Below are 16,056 nucleotides of genomic sequence, written 5' to 3' on the forward strand. Positions count from 1 at the left end.
CCGACCGAGCCACGGGCGCCAGGCCCCGCCAAGCAGCCACTGGGAGTGAGCCGATACATACCTGAGCGCCCAGCCCCTTACATTTACATAAAAAAAAACTACCAACGCACCGACACCTGAGGGCATCAACCACCGGCAGGGAGTATGGTGAGGAGAGATAGGCCTCCACACTTTGGAGGGCCTGAAATGTTCCCAGAGAGGTGGAGTCTAAGACCTGACCTGACAATATAGACACAAACGTGCATTCCCACCCTCATGCACGCATATACAAATACTCAGCACTTACCCAACGTAAAGACAGACACAAATGGACACTGTACACGCACAATCACACCCCCCCCCCCAAACATACTCTATACCCCAGGTCCAGGTACCCTCGCCCCCAGAGGGAAACCGCACCTAGACTCAGGAGATGTTACCCTTTCCCCGGGGGTTGAGGCAAGCAGACTGCCCCCGGCTCCGCAGCAGCAGGGAGGCTCCGCATCCCAGACCCCAAACGGACAGCCAGCACCTCCTTCCAGCCCCTCCGCCCCGATGGCTAACAGAGAACGGGGGTGTGTGAAGACCCCATACCTCCCGCTCATGCACAGTGTTGCTGCGTGTTGTTCTAAAGTGCATTTAAAACACGGGAGGGCATGGTGCTTGCTGCCAGAGAGCAGCAGGTGTCAGCACGGCCCCTCCCGAGAACCCTCAATGTCTACATGCATTTAAAATTGAGAGATGGGCACCGGCACCAGAGGTGAGGTTGAATACACAGACCGTCCTTCCTCTTCCCCTTTGAGAAACACGTCAACACCTGCAACCAAACTGTTCTCATCTCTTTATACTGTCTTATCTTCTTCCTTAATGTCTGTCAACACTACCCCTGTATATCTTTTAAAAAATGTCTTCACACTTTGACCTTGAAAGTTAGACTCTTAATTAAAGACACTTTTTTTCATTTCCCACTGTAGAATTGAACACATTCACCACCAGGGGATGTGTTGAGATGTTTTGGATGTCAACTTGTTTGAAATTTCTTTGTTTCTCAGCATTTCTTCAACAGACTTTCTTTTGCAGAATAGCATTATAAGAACATGCTCTTACATGCCTGACCACCTTCTGGTAGATATTAGTATTACACAGCACAAAAGCATAGTCTCAGATCATCTCCAGCTTGGGGTTTTGGAGAGAAATTTATACTGTAGTGGATGTTTCTGCATATCCTGCTGATGGTTTTAGTTTATTTTTGGAAAGGAATGATAGTGTAACCACACATGCTATGTCTCCTTGCACAGTCTTGAGAGTGTAGATACATCCTGTTCCAGTCTTGAGATACTGGGCCTTTATAGAGAGGAGAGTTGAACAGGTCCACATACAGGCATATACCCAGTAGAATCGATATCTGCTCCTTTGTCTGAGTAGGAACAGGGTGAAGAATGCCTCCTCCATCTGGCTATTAATTTGCATGTCTCTGACCAAATTGTTAGAAAACAAAACATTCCCCAAGCATCAATTGGGCCCAGCCTCCTTTAATGAGACATGTCCTCACAGCCCAGCCCTGTGCAGCTTGACTAGCCTACCAGAACAGGCAGGTACCCCACTCCTTCGTGTCTGTCACATCACGTTTTCTTAAAAGCTTTATTTTAGTTACTGCTTTCATTTACTGCTTCTGTTGCTGTAACTTTCATGCTATGACCTGCTAAACCTATTATGTAACTGCATACTTTGGCGCTGTTTTTGACATGCATCTATTATTACATATGTTAAAGGGACATTCTGCCATGAGGCAAACAGATGCACTACTGCTTGTGGTTTCTTTAAACAACACCTGCAGTCTCAGTAAGCTACACTAGCCAGAGTTTGCAGAGTTTGGAAAGCAAACGTGCATGGATCCTAGTAATGCATGCATATCTTGGCTATACATAGAGCACTAAATAATGATGGATCTGTTTGTTAAACAGCTTGAAAACACAAGAGACAAAATATATGTCACAGTTTAAAAGTACGAAACAGAAACATTTATACATACAATAAGTTGAAGTTGAGCTTTCATTAGTGACAAAATGTTCACAATATTCACATGATAAAAACAGATTCAGCAGATATTTTCTTCAATTTCATCAATAGATTTTCATTAGTTAAAATGCATCTGACTTAATTTCCCACATGCATTAGTATAAAAATTCCTATTTTGAAAATCTGTCACACACATTTTACACTATGTTTATGTTATTTTTAAGCACTGAAATCTGATCATTTTACACATCCTGAGGGATTCTGGGGCGTACGTCAGTGCACTTGCACTCCTCTTTGTGATGTGAGGTCTCCTCGGACTGAGCCTGACCTTTGGTCTGGCACGTGGGGCAGCAAGCGGTGTGGCCGTCCTGTCTGCAGCTTGGACAGGACAGAACCAGCTGGCAGCAGTACTGGGTGGAGCAGAGCTTGTACTGGTCCCACGGATGGCCGCAGTACCTGCAATCTAAACAGAGTCTGTTATCTTATTTAAAAAAATACATGTATATTAAGAGAATATTAGATCTTATGGATGCTTTCTGGTACTTCTAACATGCAGAGAATGGGCTCTGTTTACACACTAACCTGAGATGATGTCACTGTTTGAGGAGATGGCGTAGCGTTCATCAAACACAAAAAGCTTTCCACGATAGAACCCCTCGGGGAAACGCTCCAGGTACTTATGAATTCCACCTTTCAGCTGGTAAACCTCCTTACACACATCCTGGTACCAGATTTAAGAGATAAATATGAACAAGAACTTAAAATATTTGATGCAAACATTTCAGAAATATGCATTTCTCAATACCTAAACTACTAGTAAAAGGCTCCCCCTTGTGGAGAATCAGCAACCTGCAACAAGTGAGCGAGTGAACCCAGCTCCACTAAAAGCTTTCCAGACTGATGACTGAACAGCTTACTTTGGAGCGGAGGTAGGCGGAGCCACGCTCACAGCGGATCCCTCCTGTGCAGTACATCAGAACCTTCTTGTCTCTGAACAGCTCAAGGTTCTGGTCCACGTAGTCTGGGAAGTAGCTGAACTTACGGATATTTGGCGCCAGGCACTGAGTGAACTGCCCCTGAAGGCAAAAAAAACAGCAATTATTAACTGTTACAGCCTTTGCACATTACTCTCTAATAGCACAACCTCAATACCGCTGCTTCTGGCTAAAATACTGAGGCTTATGAAATTGATCCCAGTCATGCTTTTCTGTTTGGATACAGACTCATTATTTCCAGATACAAATATCAGTGTTCTGCCCATCCTTACTATTTGCTCATGGTAGCTTGTGTAGATGGTGCACAAAAAACTTAAATTACAACATAAATCTCTGGGCATGTCACAAGTATGCCAAGATCATACATTACCCTGAAACCACCAAAATGATCGGATTACAGTTGAATGAAGTCAACAATCTCCTAAAGAAAACAAATTTACTACTCACAATTTTACTCTCATAATAGTTGCGGCAGTCCAGGAGGACGGTGTCATTGCATGAATCTCCTTTAGTCAGAAGAGCCTCCACTTCTTTATGAAACTCGTCGGGCTCCAGATGAACTCCTGAGAGGCAAAACAGACACATACCTGACATTATATACAAGCACAGCATAGAGTTTGTCATCAGCTGGTACAAGAGCACAGCTATGGCTGCAGAGCAGCAATCAAAGCAGACATTTTGCACCTTATTATGATAATAAAGGCAATGATATTAGTAAATCAGCTACAGGTGTCACTTACATTATTAATAATTTCTGTAGGCTTACAGTGTCAGTACAAATAGTACCTGCCAGCTCGTAAGATATAAGATCTGGGTCCACTCCCATTGGGACAATCTCCTTGTAGACCCCAACCTTCAACTCTGTAAAACACTCTGCGCCACCGTCACTGGTCTGAACAAACCCACAAAAACAGCACCATTAATATTCAAAGATTAACAAAAATAAATTAATAACTGCTTAAAGTCTGATTATGGACAAACCACACCCTGATGGAGCCTATAACAGAGTCCTACGATCCTATGAAGCAATATTAAGAGAGGGAGGTGACACTAGTATATAAAATTTCCCTTTATCTGATTCTGACCTTAAAATCCTCCTCATCCATCTCGAACAGCGGATGTGAACGCATTGCTTCTATGTAAATGTCAGTGGCCAAGTTTGTGCCACCAACTGTTCCGTTGATGCCTTCAGTCGCCACCCTCACCTGAAGAAAAAGATCAACACATATTTTAATGGCACGGTTTCACTGAAATTAAGAGAAAAGCCTTTTTTCTTTGCTCTTTCATAGAAGTGTTCCTCAACCCAAGACTGGATGGGACAATTCATTCACCTTGCCCGTTAAGTGGAGCTTCTCACACAGAGCTTTCTGCCAAGCACAGATGACATGTGGCTCCTCGACGCAACAGTAGTGATAGTAAAGCAGAACCCTGCCTGGACCGCTGATGGAGAACGAGAGAACAAAGAACAAAAATAAAACATCAAATTCAAAAATTAAAACGGGACACATTAATAATCTACATATATAGATTAGAAATATAGAATATAGTGAAATAACTGTATTGAGATTGTCTTTACTTTTTAAGTTGCTCCTCAGAGATGTGGCTAATATCGGGAATCCACACAGAGACGTCCACCGTTTCTCCACTGTGCTCATTCACCTGCGTTGCTTCGGGCTCTTCTTCCAGTTGGCTAAACAAATGCTCATACTCGTCCTGTGCGAGCTGCTGTATTTCAGCATTGTGCACTCTGGCCACGTGTTTGTGAATGGCGGCGTGCTCGATGAACGTCTGGCCGCAGCAGCACCACAAAGGGCTTCCTTCCTCGTGACTACCGTCCTTCTTGGATGCCACAAAGGCAGCAAATGACTGAGGGGATAACATAAAAAACAATTAAAGAGTTAAATCTTTAACATGGTCAAATAGATGTTTAAGATTATAAGACAGTGGCTGTGTGATCGTATGCCACAGTTTGGTGCATATGTTGCCCAATATGCGATAATATTGAAATTTGTCCAGAGTAGTTTAGAAACTGTATCCGTTTCTAAAATAAATGACTCAAAAGTTGGTAAATAATGACCCTTCCTTCTTAACAATATATTACTATTGTATTATTATTATATTATCCAACTTAGAGTGGTTGGGCGAGATGGAGCCTATCCCAGCTGACATTGGAAGGTAGGTGGGGCACACCCCATCTGTCAGTCCATCACAGACTGTAAAACAGGACATGGGAGCATATCAAAGTACAAGGAGGAAACCTATGGGGGGGGGGGGGAGGGGGCTTCCTTGGCCTCTAAGTTATACAACAACAACAATAATGATGATAATAATAGGAAAATATAGTTTTTTAAGTAGAAGAACTACTTTTTTCTGCTACACTCCCAGCACACAGCTGAGAAACCACTGATTAAAAATACAAAATTACAGAATGCAAAACAGATCATAACGGGTTTTTTTTTTTTTTTAATATTGTTGTTCATAAATATGTAAACTGTCACCAATTGTCTTTTGCAATTTGAAGTTTTTTTTTCATGAGTGTGCTCAAATGTGTATATATTTTCAGATTTTAAATAGAAAATACAGATTACAGATCAGATTCATTTAGATGCTTAGAGAGGCCAGTGACAATTTAAGGCTTTTATCTTTCTTAGATTTTGAGATATTAATGTTCAAACATTGCCTCAGACTTCAATGTGCGAAAAACAAAATTAAATATCTTGAAATTTCACAATAATCGTTATATATGTCCAACAATTGAACCATAAAACAGGGATTCCAGTCAGTGTGTCCTGATGCTCACCTTTCTCCTGCAGAAGCTGTAGTATCTCCTTTGTGGGGCAGAAAGTTGCTTCTCCTGTTTGAATCCATTACAAATTGAAGAGTCAACCTCCCAGTTTATAAACTCTGAGCAGGGTGTATCATCCGCCGCCATTGTGTTTTTAAAAGAGCTTTTAAAACAGTTGGCGACTAACCCGTCTCACCAGAATTAAAGATAAATTCTAACATATTATTTTAAGGAAACAAACAAACACATCCTCCAAACGTGCACCGGAAAACTCAGCACAAGACTCCGGACACCAAAGACGGGTGCACTTTCCGGGTTAGCCGGATGTGCTTCACTTGAATCAGACCGCTTTTATTTTTCTCTGAGCGGCTGGCTGCTGAATGATCCATAGATAAACTCGTTTAACGGACTCATTGTTTTGTTTCTCGTTCAACACATATTTTGGCTTTGTTACATTCACATCGAAGCGGGGTGAAACATGTCCAGGAGGCGGCACAGCGATGAGAACGACGGTGAGTCGGTGCACGTTAACGGCGTGTTATTCACACCGTTAGGCTAACCAGCGGTGGCTAGCTGGCGTTAGCGAGCTTTTCATGCGTCCCCTACGCACTGTTGGGAGGGTTATTTTACTAGTTGAATGTTTGGGTTTTATCGGCGAGATCCAGAAAGTTCAAAACCAGTGATGACCGCAGTATTCAGTTACATTGTGGCGCACTGAAAGCGAGAAAAGTGCTCAAACAGTCGCATGCAGCCGCAAAATGAACCGGTGCAGCTAGCTGCAGGATTAGCTGGCGTTAATCAGCGTAGTCAGCGACTATGGGGGCGGTAACCAAACACTTCAAAACATGCACGAGATTTAGTGTTAACATCTGATTGAAAGTTTAACTATGGATCTGGATTTATGGGCGGGGAAAATCACCTAAAAATATCAAATATTTTCCCGCAGAGTGCAAGATCCTGAAATTAAATGTGACCTGGTCTGTTTAAAGATTAAATCAGATCTCTTCTCTTAATCTGGGACTATGGTAACTTTGCATATGTACATGGGCAAATCAAGTTTCTTAATATAGCACTTTTCAAATACTACAGTCATTCAAGATGCTTTACAAGATTAAGATTAAAACAGAAAAGAAGGGAAATGCAGAAATAGTAGTAATATTCATAGCAACCACAATAATAGCAATGATGGTAATAAAAAGCAGAGATGTCAAAAGTTATTTTGTGTCTTGGTTCACACACAGCCGCACATACAGTTTGAATTATAAAACAGTTTTTGTTAATTCACAGAAAATACCCTGTCTTTTTTTTTTTTGTCACGTCTCTCTTTTAAAAATTATACATTTGTACAGTAAACGGAAACATATCTGTCATTTAATTGTTCGCCTGTTGCTTAATTACTTTGGCATAGGATCAGTAGCCATGGAGTTCTTTATCTGTATAAAAACCTATAAAAGTTATGAAAATACAATCAAGAAGCCAGAATTAATGCCCTCCTTCACACTTTTGAAAGCTGCCCATGGAGGCCAGACTGGAGTATTTCCTGGGCCGATTGTGGCCCCTGGCCCTTATGTTTGACACCCCTGGTTAACAGCATAGCAGCTAAGTGCTTTATTAGCCTGTTTTGTTTAAGATTCAAGCAGCATTAGGTGACCAGATCTTGCAAACCTTAGGGTTTGTATCTATAAAACAACTCGGACATATATTTAGGACTGAAGCCCTTTAATGAGTTGTGTAGTGTGATGTGTAGTTTCTTTTCCAGGAAGGTGCACATCAGGTTAAGTCATCAGATTTTGAAGGAGTTTGCTAGTATGAAGTACCTACGCCGTGCACTTAAGACAAGTATAGAACTGCTGTTAGGTGTGGCAGTCTGCATGCGACACCAGGAAAATAACTTATTAATCCCAGAAAGAGAACGCTGTTGATACAGTGCTGTTTGGTTTGATAAGACATAACGAACAACCACTTGAGACTACATCCTTACTTTTAATATATTAACAGTGTTAATAAACCTTTATATAAATAACAGAAAATAGAGAAAAAATAATGTAAAAATAATTTGGTCCCCTTTAAATGTTCAATTCAATTGCTGGATTCATGTTTTGTTAATGCTCTTATTCTTTAAATGACAGTGTAAGTGTGCTTTTCTGAACTTCACATAGCTTTATTTTATCAGACCATTGTTCAATTCATAGTCCTGTGCTGTCTGAAAACCACTGAACGTGAAATGACGGTGTAACTGATGAACACAGCGGAGAATTTATCATCCTTACTTTGAAAAGACTCATTGAGATTAGAGTGCACTAGCTAAGAGAAACTGACAGATAATTCCTACAGGAGCTGGTTGAGCCTCTTCTGGCTCTGATTATTGTGTTACTCTTTCACCTTTCCAGGAGGTCAAGCCCATAAGAGGAGGAGAACATCGGAGCCGATTGAGATCGAAGACCGTCTGGAGTCACTGATATGTCGTGTTGGGGAAAAGGTAAGGAGACTCTACAGGAAGGACACATTTTTATTTTCAGGATGAGTAGCTTCATTTTCCACTCTAGAGAGATGAGCCACACAAGTTCAGTGCAAAACTTTGCTTCTAAAGTAAATGCCAGAATGTTCTTTTTAAGTCTTCTTTGCTTTGTGTTAAATTGCTTTCTAGTGACAAATTGCTCTTGTGCGAAAATATTTCCTTACAGAGCACATCATCCCTCGAGAGCAACCTGGAGGGCCTCGCTGGCGTCTTAGAGGCAGACCTCCCAAACTACAAAAGCAAAATTCTGCGCATTTTATGTGCTGTGTACGTTCACACCTCTCACCCTTTGATTTCTAATAAATTTTGCAAGTGTGTTTTGTGTGGCGGCAGTCATTATATGTTGTCATTTGTTGACAGTGCCCGCCTCCTGCCCGAGAAGCTGACCGTTTATACGACCTTAGTCGGCCTCCTTAACGCCAGGAACTACAACTTTGGGGGCGAGTTCGTTGAGGCCATGATCAGGCAGTTGAAGGAGACGTTAAAAAACAACTTGTACAGTGAAGCTGTTTACTTGGTATGCTGGCTTTTATAATAATCCTACAGATTGCTTTTAAACTAATTAACATGGCCACTTTGTATTTATTTTACATAATGACATCTCTTTCTTTAGGTGCGTTTTCTGTCTGATTTGGTCAACTGCCACGTGATTGCTGCTCCCTCTATGGTGGCCATGTTTGAAAACTTTGTCAGTGTTACTCAGGAGGAAGATGTGCCACAGGTAGGCAGATGGTTTATGGTGTGAAACAAGCTGCATTGTACCCAAAAGCAATTTAAATAATTTGTAATGTTCACATTTGAGCCAGACCTTACATTAAAATAGTAATTATTTGATTTATCTGTTTCTTTCTTTCTTTTAATTTTGGTGAGTCTTTATCATTATGGAGCACATTTTGATCTTTTTTCACTAGCCCATGGCTGTGTCACAGTCCACACTGTGGTGGATTATGATCCAGTCCTTTAATTGGTCTCTTTTTTGTCAGGTTCGGTCGGACTGGTTTGTGTACGTCGTTCTGTCCTGTCTGCCCTGGGTCGGGAAGGAGCTCTATGAGAAGAAGGACGTGGAGATGGACCGGCTCCTCAGCCAGATTGAAGGCTACCTCAAGTACGTTCCCCGGTTTGGTTAGATTTTAATTAAGCAATCATCGTTTGCTGCCGTTGTTTCGTTTTTATTCTTGGCTACATCCACATTTTTCAGGAGGAGAGTAAAGACCCATGTCCCCATGCTGCAGGTGTGGACTGCAGATAAACCCCATCCACAAGAGGAGGTGAGTCTTGCAGTCGGTTAAACAACAGCAAATATGTGCAATGGTCAAAACAGTAAAAGTGTCTCCTTATGGCCTCATGTTTACTAGAGCTTGCTGTTTGGATACAGCAATGTTTGTTTTCGTCTGAGTAAACGGATCGTATCTTCCTTCCTCCAGTACCTGGACTGCCTTTGGGCTCAGATTCAGAAGCTGAAGAAAGACCGCTGGCAGGAGCGTCACATTCTTCGTCCCTACATCGCCTTTGACAGCGTGCTCTGCGAGGCCCTGCAACACAACCTGCCCCCCTTCACCCCACCGGGCCACATGCCCGACGCCCAGTACCCCATGCCCCGGGTCATCTTCCGCGTGTTTGACTACACCGACGCCCCAGAGGTTCATTACAAATAAAACGCTGTCTGTCAAACTCTTCTTCTGCAACTTTTTACATATTCATCTCTTTCTGTTCAGGGACCTGTTATGCCCGGCAGCCATTCTGTGGAGAGATTTGTTATAGAGGAAAACCTGCACTGCATTATCAAAACTCACTGGAAAGAGAGGAAAACATGGTGAGCAATGAGGGCTTTTTGTTTTTTGTTTACACCTGAATGTGTGAATAAATAGTGACTCGTATTAATTTTTTACTAAAATGCTTAAACTAATTTTTTGTTGTTCTATTCCTAACGCTCAGCGCTGCCCAGCTCCTCAGCTACCCAGGGAAAAATAAGATCCCACTCAACTATCATATCGTCGAGGTATATTTTCTTTCTTGTTTCTGGCATCAAAAAGTAGAAACAGTGCAGAGCTGTTTTAGTCTAATCTGCTGGCTTAATGGCTTTTTTTTTCTCTTGTAGGTGATCTTTGGGGAACTTTTCCAGCTGCCCTCGCCGCCTCACATCGATGTCATGTACACCACACTGCTGATCGAGCTCTGCAAACTGCAGCCCGGATCGTTGCCCCAAGTCGTATCCTTGATTATTTTATCTTAAAAAATAACCTTTAGCTGCTCCTTTGAAAAATTTGAACACTTGTTTGAATTAAATACACCAAACTGTTGCAAAAGGCAACCGTGGCCATCTTTAATTTAGATTAGTTTTAGAGATTAACAGGGCCTAAGTATTTTAGCAGTCGGTCTTATGTAATCATTGTTCAAACCCCAGGATTCAATACTGAGACGCTGAGAGTTTGGTGAAATAGTTTATCGTGGGTAACCTTGGCTGTGGGGCTAAAAGGTTAGCATTTGAGTCAAATGTGTGACTGGATTCTCCTCTCTGTTGTTCCTGTGACATTTTCTTCATAATAATTTAATACAGGCAGCAAAAATATGCACCAGATAATGCAAAAACACATATTTGCCATGTCGCGATCAAATTGAATAATTCTTCTAGGGCATCCATTCTCATCTGCTTATCCTTGTCAGGGTCACAGGGGGGCTGGAGCCTATCCCAGCTACCATACAGCGAGAGGTGGGGTACGCCTCGGGACAGGTTGCCAGCCTGATTAAGGGCTGGCAACAGAGAGACAGACAACCATTCACACACACACATTCACTCACACACATTCACTCCTATGGGCAGTTCAGTTAACTTGAACTCACTAACTGTAACACAACAAGGAGCTTAATGAGTAGAAGTGTCTGTGAAAGGACACAAATGGAGATCAGATTTGACTTGTCTTAATGAGCACATATGTAGAAAACACACTCTAGTTGGGAAATTGTTAAAGGTTTAACAATTAGAAGTTGTTATTGGAGCCTTAACACCTGCCCGTTAGTTGGCCCAAGCCACAGAGATGCTTTACATGAGACTGGACACCATGAACACCACCTGCATAGACCGGTAATGTTTCTGTGTCTTAACTTTAACAGTACAAAGAGGTTTCCTGACTCTCATTTAACTCTAATGTGATCACACTGCTAATTTTTGCAGACTAATCAACTGGTTTTCTCATCATTTGAGCAACTTCCAGTTCCGATGGAGCTGGGATGACTGGTGAGTGACTGACTGGGAGCATTTAAAGTGGCTGTATTTATGTTTTGCCTTTTTAATATTATAACCTAAATCATGCTCTGTCTTAAAGGTCTGACTGCTTGACCGTGGATCTAGAGAAACCCAAGCCCAAGTTTGTCAAAGAGGTTCTGGAGAAGTGCATGAGGTATTGGGGCACTATTTATGCTTTCTTTGTTTTCCAGTCCTGTAGAGGAGATCAGGACACAAGTCAGGTGTAGTAATATAGTTAGAGAGGGTTTATCTTCTTTATCTTGAGTGTTTGTGACGGTGTATCAGGGCCACTATAGGGAAGAAGTAAGGCTGGGAAGAGAGTACAATAACAAGAAAACATTTAAAAAGCCCTTTGGATTAGAAAATTGTAGCGGAAAGAACGTCTGTGTTTTTGCTCATTTCTCTGCTGTTCTCTGTTGTGCTGCTTTAATTGCAGACTTTCATACCACCAGAGGATAGTGGACATCGTGCCTCCAACCTTTTCGGCCCTCATTCCTGCTGACCCCATCTTTACATATAAATATCCAGACGAGAGCGCCTGTAAGACTGCCAGACATTTTGTTTTCTTGTTACTTAAAAACAAAAAGGAGCAGACTGATAACTAAATACTGGACTCTGCTGCTTCATAGCCTCGTTACCGGGTTACCCCATGTCCATCACCGTCAGTAACGCCATCAAGAACAGAGCATCTAACGAAGAGATCCTCACCGTCCTCAAAGAGGTCCCCAACCCCAATCAGGAAGATGATGATGGTTTGTTTCTTGTTTCGTTTTACTTGCTCCTGCATGAAAAGTTCATTTGTGCAGTGCTGTCTTTCTCCTACACTTCTCCCTTCTTTGATTACATTTCTTTCTCGGTCCCTCCAGACGAGGGCGAGAGCTTCAATCCGCTGAAGATCGACGTGTTCCTGCAGACTCTGCTCAACCTAGCAGCCAAATCCTTCAGCCACTCGTTCAGTGCGCTCGGCAAGTAAGGAACATCTGTTGCCACCAAAATGTTGTATTGTATTCATCTATGATACAGAGAGATGTATCAGATGCTTTTCTGCTGTTATACAAAGTGCCAGAAACTATTATTTTTTAAGAGCTGAAATAAAAGGAAAATTATTTAATTTAGTTGCTTTTTATGCTCTGAATGCACATGCAGTGACTGGAGAGCTGCTGGCCTCACCTGCGTCTGATTGCTTTCAGGTTTCACGAGATCCTGAAGACTCTGGCCAACAGTGACGAGGGAAAGCTGCACCTCCTTAAAGTGTTGTATGAAGTGTGGAGGAACCACCCGCAGGTACAACAAACAGACCCACGAGCATGTAAATGAAGCCAGTTTTGTTTTTTGTTTTTTTCTTTTTTTTGTGGTTCATGTAAACTCTGCTGATTGGCAGATGATCGCCGTGTTGGTGGACAAATTGATTCGGACGCAGGTTGTGGACTGTGCTGCAGTCGCCAACTGGCTCTTCTCTCAGGACATGGCCCACGAGTTCACCAGGTGGGACACGCAGATGTTTAGGTTTTAGCTCTCATGACGCAAGCGCAGCGTCTTCTCTGTAAACTGAAAGACTTTGTGCCTCATCTAGACTTTTCATCTGGGAGATCCTGCACTCGACCATCCGAAAGATGAACAAACACGTGCAGAAGATCCAGAAGGAGCTGGAGGAGGCCAAAGACAAACTGGAGAAACAGCAGCACAAGAGGGTAACCCTCCCCCCAATATGCAATCATCATTATTTTAACGTTAAACTTAAAATAATGAACAAATTGTGTAAAATGAATTCAAATTTTTGTTCACTACTAGCGCGACAGCGGGGACGACGAGGATATGGACAAGAACAGTGAAGATGAGGAGGGTCAGCTGGAGGAGCAGATCGAGAGACTCCAGGAGAAGGTGGAGTCTGCTCAGAGCGAGCAGAAAAACCTCTTCCTTGTCATCTTCCAGGTACGGAAGACTACAGTTTATCTTCTTAACTACTTAACCGGTTTCAAGGTTGCAGCGCTGCTGGTGCCAGCTCTCCAACTTATGCAACTTCTGCAGGTGGAAGTAAACAAGGGATTTAATCTTTTGTAGTGCCCTCTAGTGGCCCTGTGTCAAGTGGCTTGTGTCTGTGTTAAATCTGAGCAGATCCCCACATCACTGCAGCTGATTGCTCCTTAGAAGGTAAACATTGTGTGCTAACAGCACTGTAGAAAGGGTTAGATCTATATCATCACAAGTGAAGACACATGAAACAACTGCTGGGTTTGAATCTGACCCGCCTCCTCCGGCTCAGTCAAATGTCAGTGAAGGAAGAATGAGGGGACGGATTAAATTCTGGGATTAGACCAAAAAAAAAAAAATCTCCGAACAGAATTGATTTTCTACCAGGGTTGTGTTCAAGAAAGTGGAATCAGTAAAAACTGAGGTTTTCAGTTCCCCAACAACGGAAGTTAAACTCTGGTTTAGTTTCTGGTTTTGGCCTCCTCTCGTCACCAAAGCAGCTGACTGCCACTTTATTTCATTTCCTCATTAGAGAGACATGGTCAAAGCTCATATCGGACCACAGTAACAGACGATGTTTTAAAAGATAAATGCGATCACTTAGAGTGAACACACTCAGAGCTGACTGATCAGTTTTTCTGGAACTGAATACTCCAAGGTTGTTAAACTTCCTGGATTCGTGTAGGCTAAAATGGTTGCCAGCGTCATGACAGTCACCACTGCCGACTCTTTCTTCTTTCTCGAGCTGAAGAGATTAAAATGCAAAGATAAAAGCTTGCTCCATAAAAGCATTTTTAAATGAGGCTTTTCCCCATCCTTAGCGTTTCATCATGCTGTTGACGGAGCACCTGGTTCGCTGTGAAACGGGCAGCGTTGACATCAGCACGCCCTGGTACAAAAACGGCATCGAGCGGCTGCAGCAAATCTTCCTCATGGTAAAAGCACAAAACACTCTCACACACATCATTAGATTTCTTTTATTAATGCCCACTTAGTCTGATTTTAGTTTTCTTTGGGTGAGTAAAAATTTTGACTTTCTTTACTCCTCCGGAAAAGGACAAGCAATTACTTTCTTTGTAGTTTTAAGACTTTTGAGACAAACACAAATTTCACACACATTATTAGGTTCAATGGGACTTATGGCATCCATAAAGCTACTTGGAAAATCAGAAAAATATAAATGACGAAGTTGTCTGCCACATTTTCATTAAAAAAAAAAAAAAATTATGTAATTTCAAGCATGCATAGCACACTGCATGCAGGCCAGTAGTGCTTACATGCAAAGTGAGCCACTCTGACTCTAAAAATCTAAAATATCTGAGAGCAGAGAGGCTGGAATCTCATTTATAAAGGCTACTTTGTCTTCTATTATCCAATTTATTTTTCTTATTTAATTAACAACATAGGGGTTCCTTATATTATAAACCAGGGGTGGGCAACTCCAGGCCTCGAGGGCTGGTGTCCTGCAGGTTTTAGATCTCACCCTGGGTCTACACACCTGAATCAAATGATTAGTTCATTACCAGGCCTCTAGAGATCTTCAAGACATGCTGAGGAGGTAATTTAGCCATTTAAATCAGCTGTGTTGGATCAAGGACGCATCTAAAACCTGCAGGACACCGGCCCTTGAGGCCTGGAGTTGCCCACCCCTGCTATAAACTAAAGGCCCTTCATTTTGAGGGACCTAGCAGCACTTGGCAAGTGGGGGAAGGAACAACTCTTTTAACAGGAAGAGATGTCCAGCAGAACCTCAGGCTCAGGTGCAGGCTTTAAGATGCTAGGAGTAGCACTGTAAACATGAGGCAAATACTGCTGTGCTGGACATGAGCCAATATAAACATGCCAGCTTTATGTGATTCACTCAGTTCCAGTTGGCTTTTGGTTCAACAGGAGAACGGGCTGGAACCCTTTACTACCAAAAGAGACATTTTGGGGGGGAAGAAAAATCTTTCCACACACTGCTAAGTTCTGTACCTTTAATGTATCTGAATATGGAAACCAAGGCTAGCTTTACCCTAAACTCACTCTGTGAACTCTATTGTGACGTCTCCCCCTCGTTCTGCAGCACCACGCGACCATCCAGCAGTACATGGGAACCCTGGAGAACCTGCTGTTCACCGCCGAGCTCGACCACCACATCCTGGCCGTGTACCAGCAGTTCTGCGCCCTGCAGCTTTGAGACACACGATCCCGATGAAATGTGTACTTGTGTTCACCCGATGTGATGAAGCGACACATTAGAAAAACCAGCTCTTGCATCAAGAATCTCCTCTTCAGTTTTATTTTTATTTTCCTGTCTGGTGCCATTCATTTCACTCATGTGCAGCCACATCAGAGGATGTCTGTTGAGAAAATCTTTAATTTGTGGTAGCGCTCCTTTTTTTCCTTTTGGATGTATTTCTTTGTTTTCTCTTTTGTTTATTTTTACCTCCTGGCCGTATTGTTATGAATGGATCTTTTTAAAAACTGTATGAAGACGGCGCTACAGAAATAATCTTCATAGGAAGGGAGGTTCCAGGTCGGTTCTGACTGATTCTGAATCTAG

At 42.4% G+C, this 16,056-nt stretch overlaps 2 protein-coding genes across 2 annotated transcripts; one reads left to right on the plus strand and one right to left on the minus strand.

The window, feature by feature from the left end:
• Window positions 1-1,977: 1,977 nt before the first annotated feature.
• On the minus strand, window positions 1,978-6,075 carry tstd2 (thiosulfate sulfurtransferase like domain containing 2). The gene is made up of 9 exons (XM_085417030.1): window positions 5,794-6,075; window positions 4,570-4,859; window positions 4,325-4,433; window positions 4,079-4,198; window positions 3,780-3,885; window positions 3,441-3,556; window positions 2,916-3,074; window positions 2,581-2,719; window positions 1,978-2,461 (listed from the first exon to the last, which is right to left on the minus strand). Exons 1-9 carry the CDS (start codon window positions 5,923-5,925, stop codon window positions 2,241-2,243), a joined length of 1,392 nt encoding a protein of 463 aa, XP_085273156.1. The 5' UTR covers window positions 5,926-6,075; the 3' UTR covers window positions 1,978-2,240.
• A 17-nt stretch (window positions 6,076-6,092) lies between these two features.
• On the plus strand, window positions 6,093-16,005 carry ncbp1 (nuclear cap binding protein subunit 1). Its single transcript, XM_085416995.1, has 23 exons — window positions 6,093-6,290; window positions 8,169-8,257; window positions 8,463-8,563; window positions 8,657-8,813; window positions 8,910-9,017; window positions 9,280-9,401; window positions 9,495-9,564; window positions 9,721-9,936; window positions 10,012-10,109; window positions 10,232-10,295; window positions 10,395-10,505; window positions 11,314-11,378; window positions 11,469-11,531; window positions 11,620-11,694; window positions 11,977-12,080; window positions 12,170-12,292; window positions 12,407-12,509; window positions 12,731-12,824; window positions 12,922-13,025; window positions 13,114-13,231; window positions 13,332-13,472; window positions 14,333-14,446; window positions 15,577-16,005. Exons 1-23 carry the CDS (start codon window positions 6,257-6,259, stop codon window positions 15,688-15,690), a joined length of 2,388 nt encoding a protein of 795 aa, XP_085273121.1. The 5' UTR covers window positions 6,093-6,256; the 3' UTR covers window positions 15,691-16,005.
• Window positions 16,006-16,056: the final 51 nt, after the last annotated feature.

This window comes from Rhamphochromis longiceps, linkage group LG2 (assembly GCF_057381845.1).
Source record: "Rhamphochromis longiceps isolate RC_006_pf linkage group LG2, R_longiceps_female_GT1.1, whole genome shotgun sequence".
NCBI classification, from domain to species: domain Eukaryota; kingdom Metazoa; phylum Chordata; class Actinopteri; order Cichliformes; family Cichlidae; genus Rhamphochromis; species Rhamphochromis longiceps.

Coding starts and splice junctions, on each gene's coding strand:
- tstd2 (XM_085417030.1), bottom strand. CDS start 5,925: ATGGCGGCGGATGATACACCCTGCTCAGAGTTTATAAACTGGGAGGTT. Junction 4,199..4,324: donor AGCTCCACTTAACGGGCAAG/GTGAATGAATTG, acceptor CTTTTTCTTCAG/GTGAGGGTGGCGACTGAAGG. Junction 2,720..2,915: donor CCGCCTACCTCCGCTCCAAA/GTAAGCTGTTCA, acceptor ATCTGGTACCAG/GATGTGTGTAAGGAGGTTTA.
- ncbp1 (XM_085416995.1), top strand. CDS start 6,257: ATGTCCAGGAGGCGGCACAGCGATGAGAACGACG. Junction 10,296..10,394: donor TCAACTATCATATCGTCGAG/GTATATTTTCTT, acceptor TTTCTCTTGTAG/GTGATCTTTGGGGAACTTTT. Junction 12,825..12,921: donor TGTGGAGGAACCACCCGCAG/GTACAACAAACA, acceptor GCTGATTGGCAG/ATGATCGCCGTGTTGGTGGA.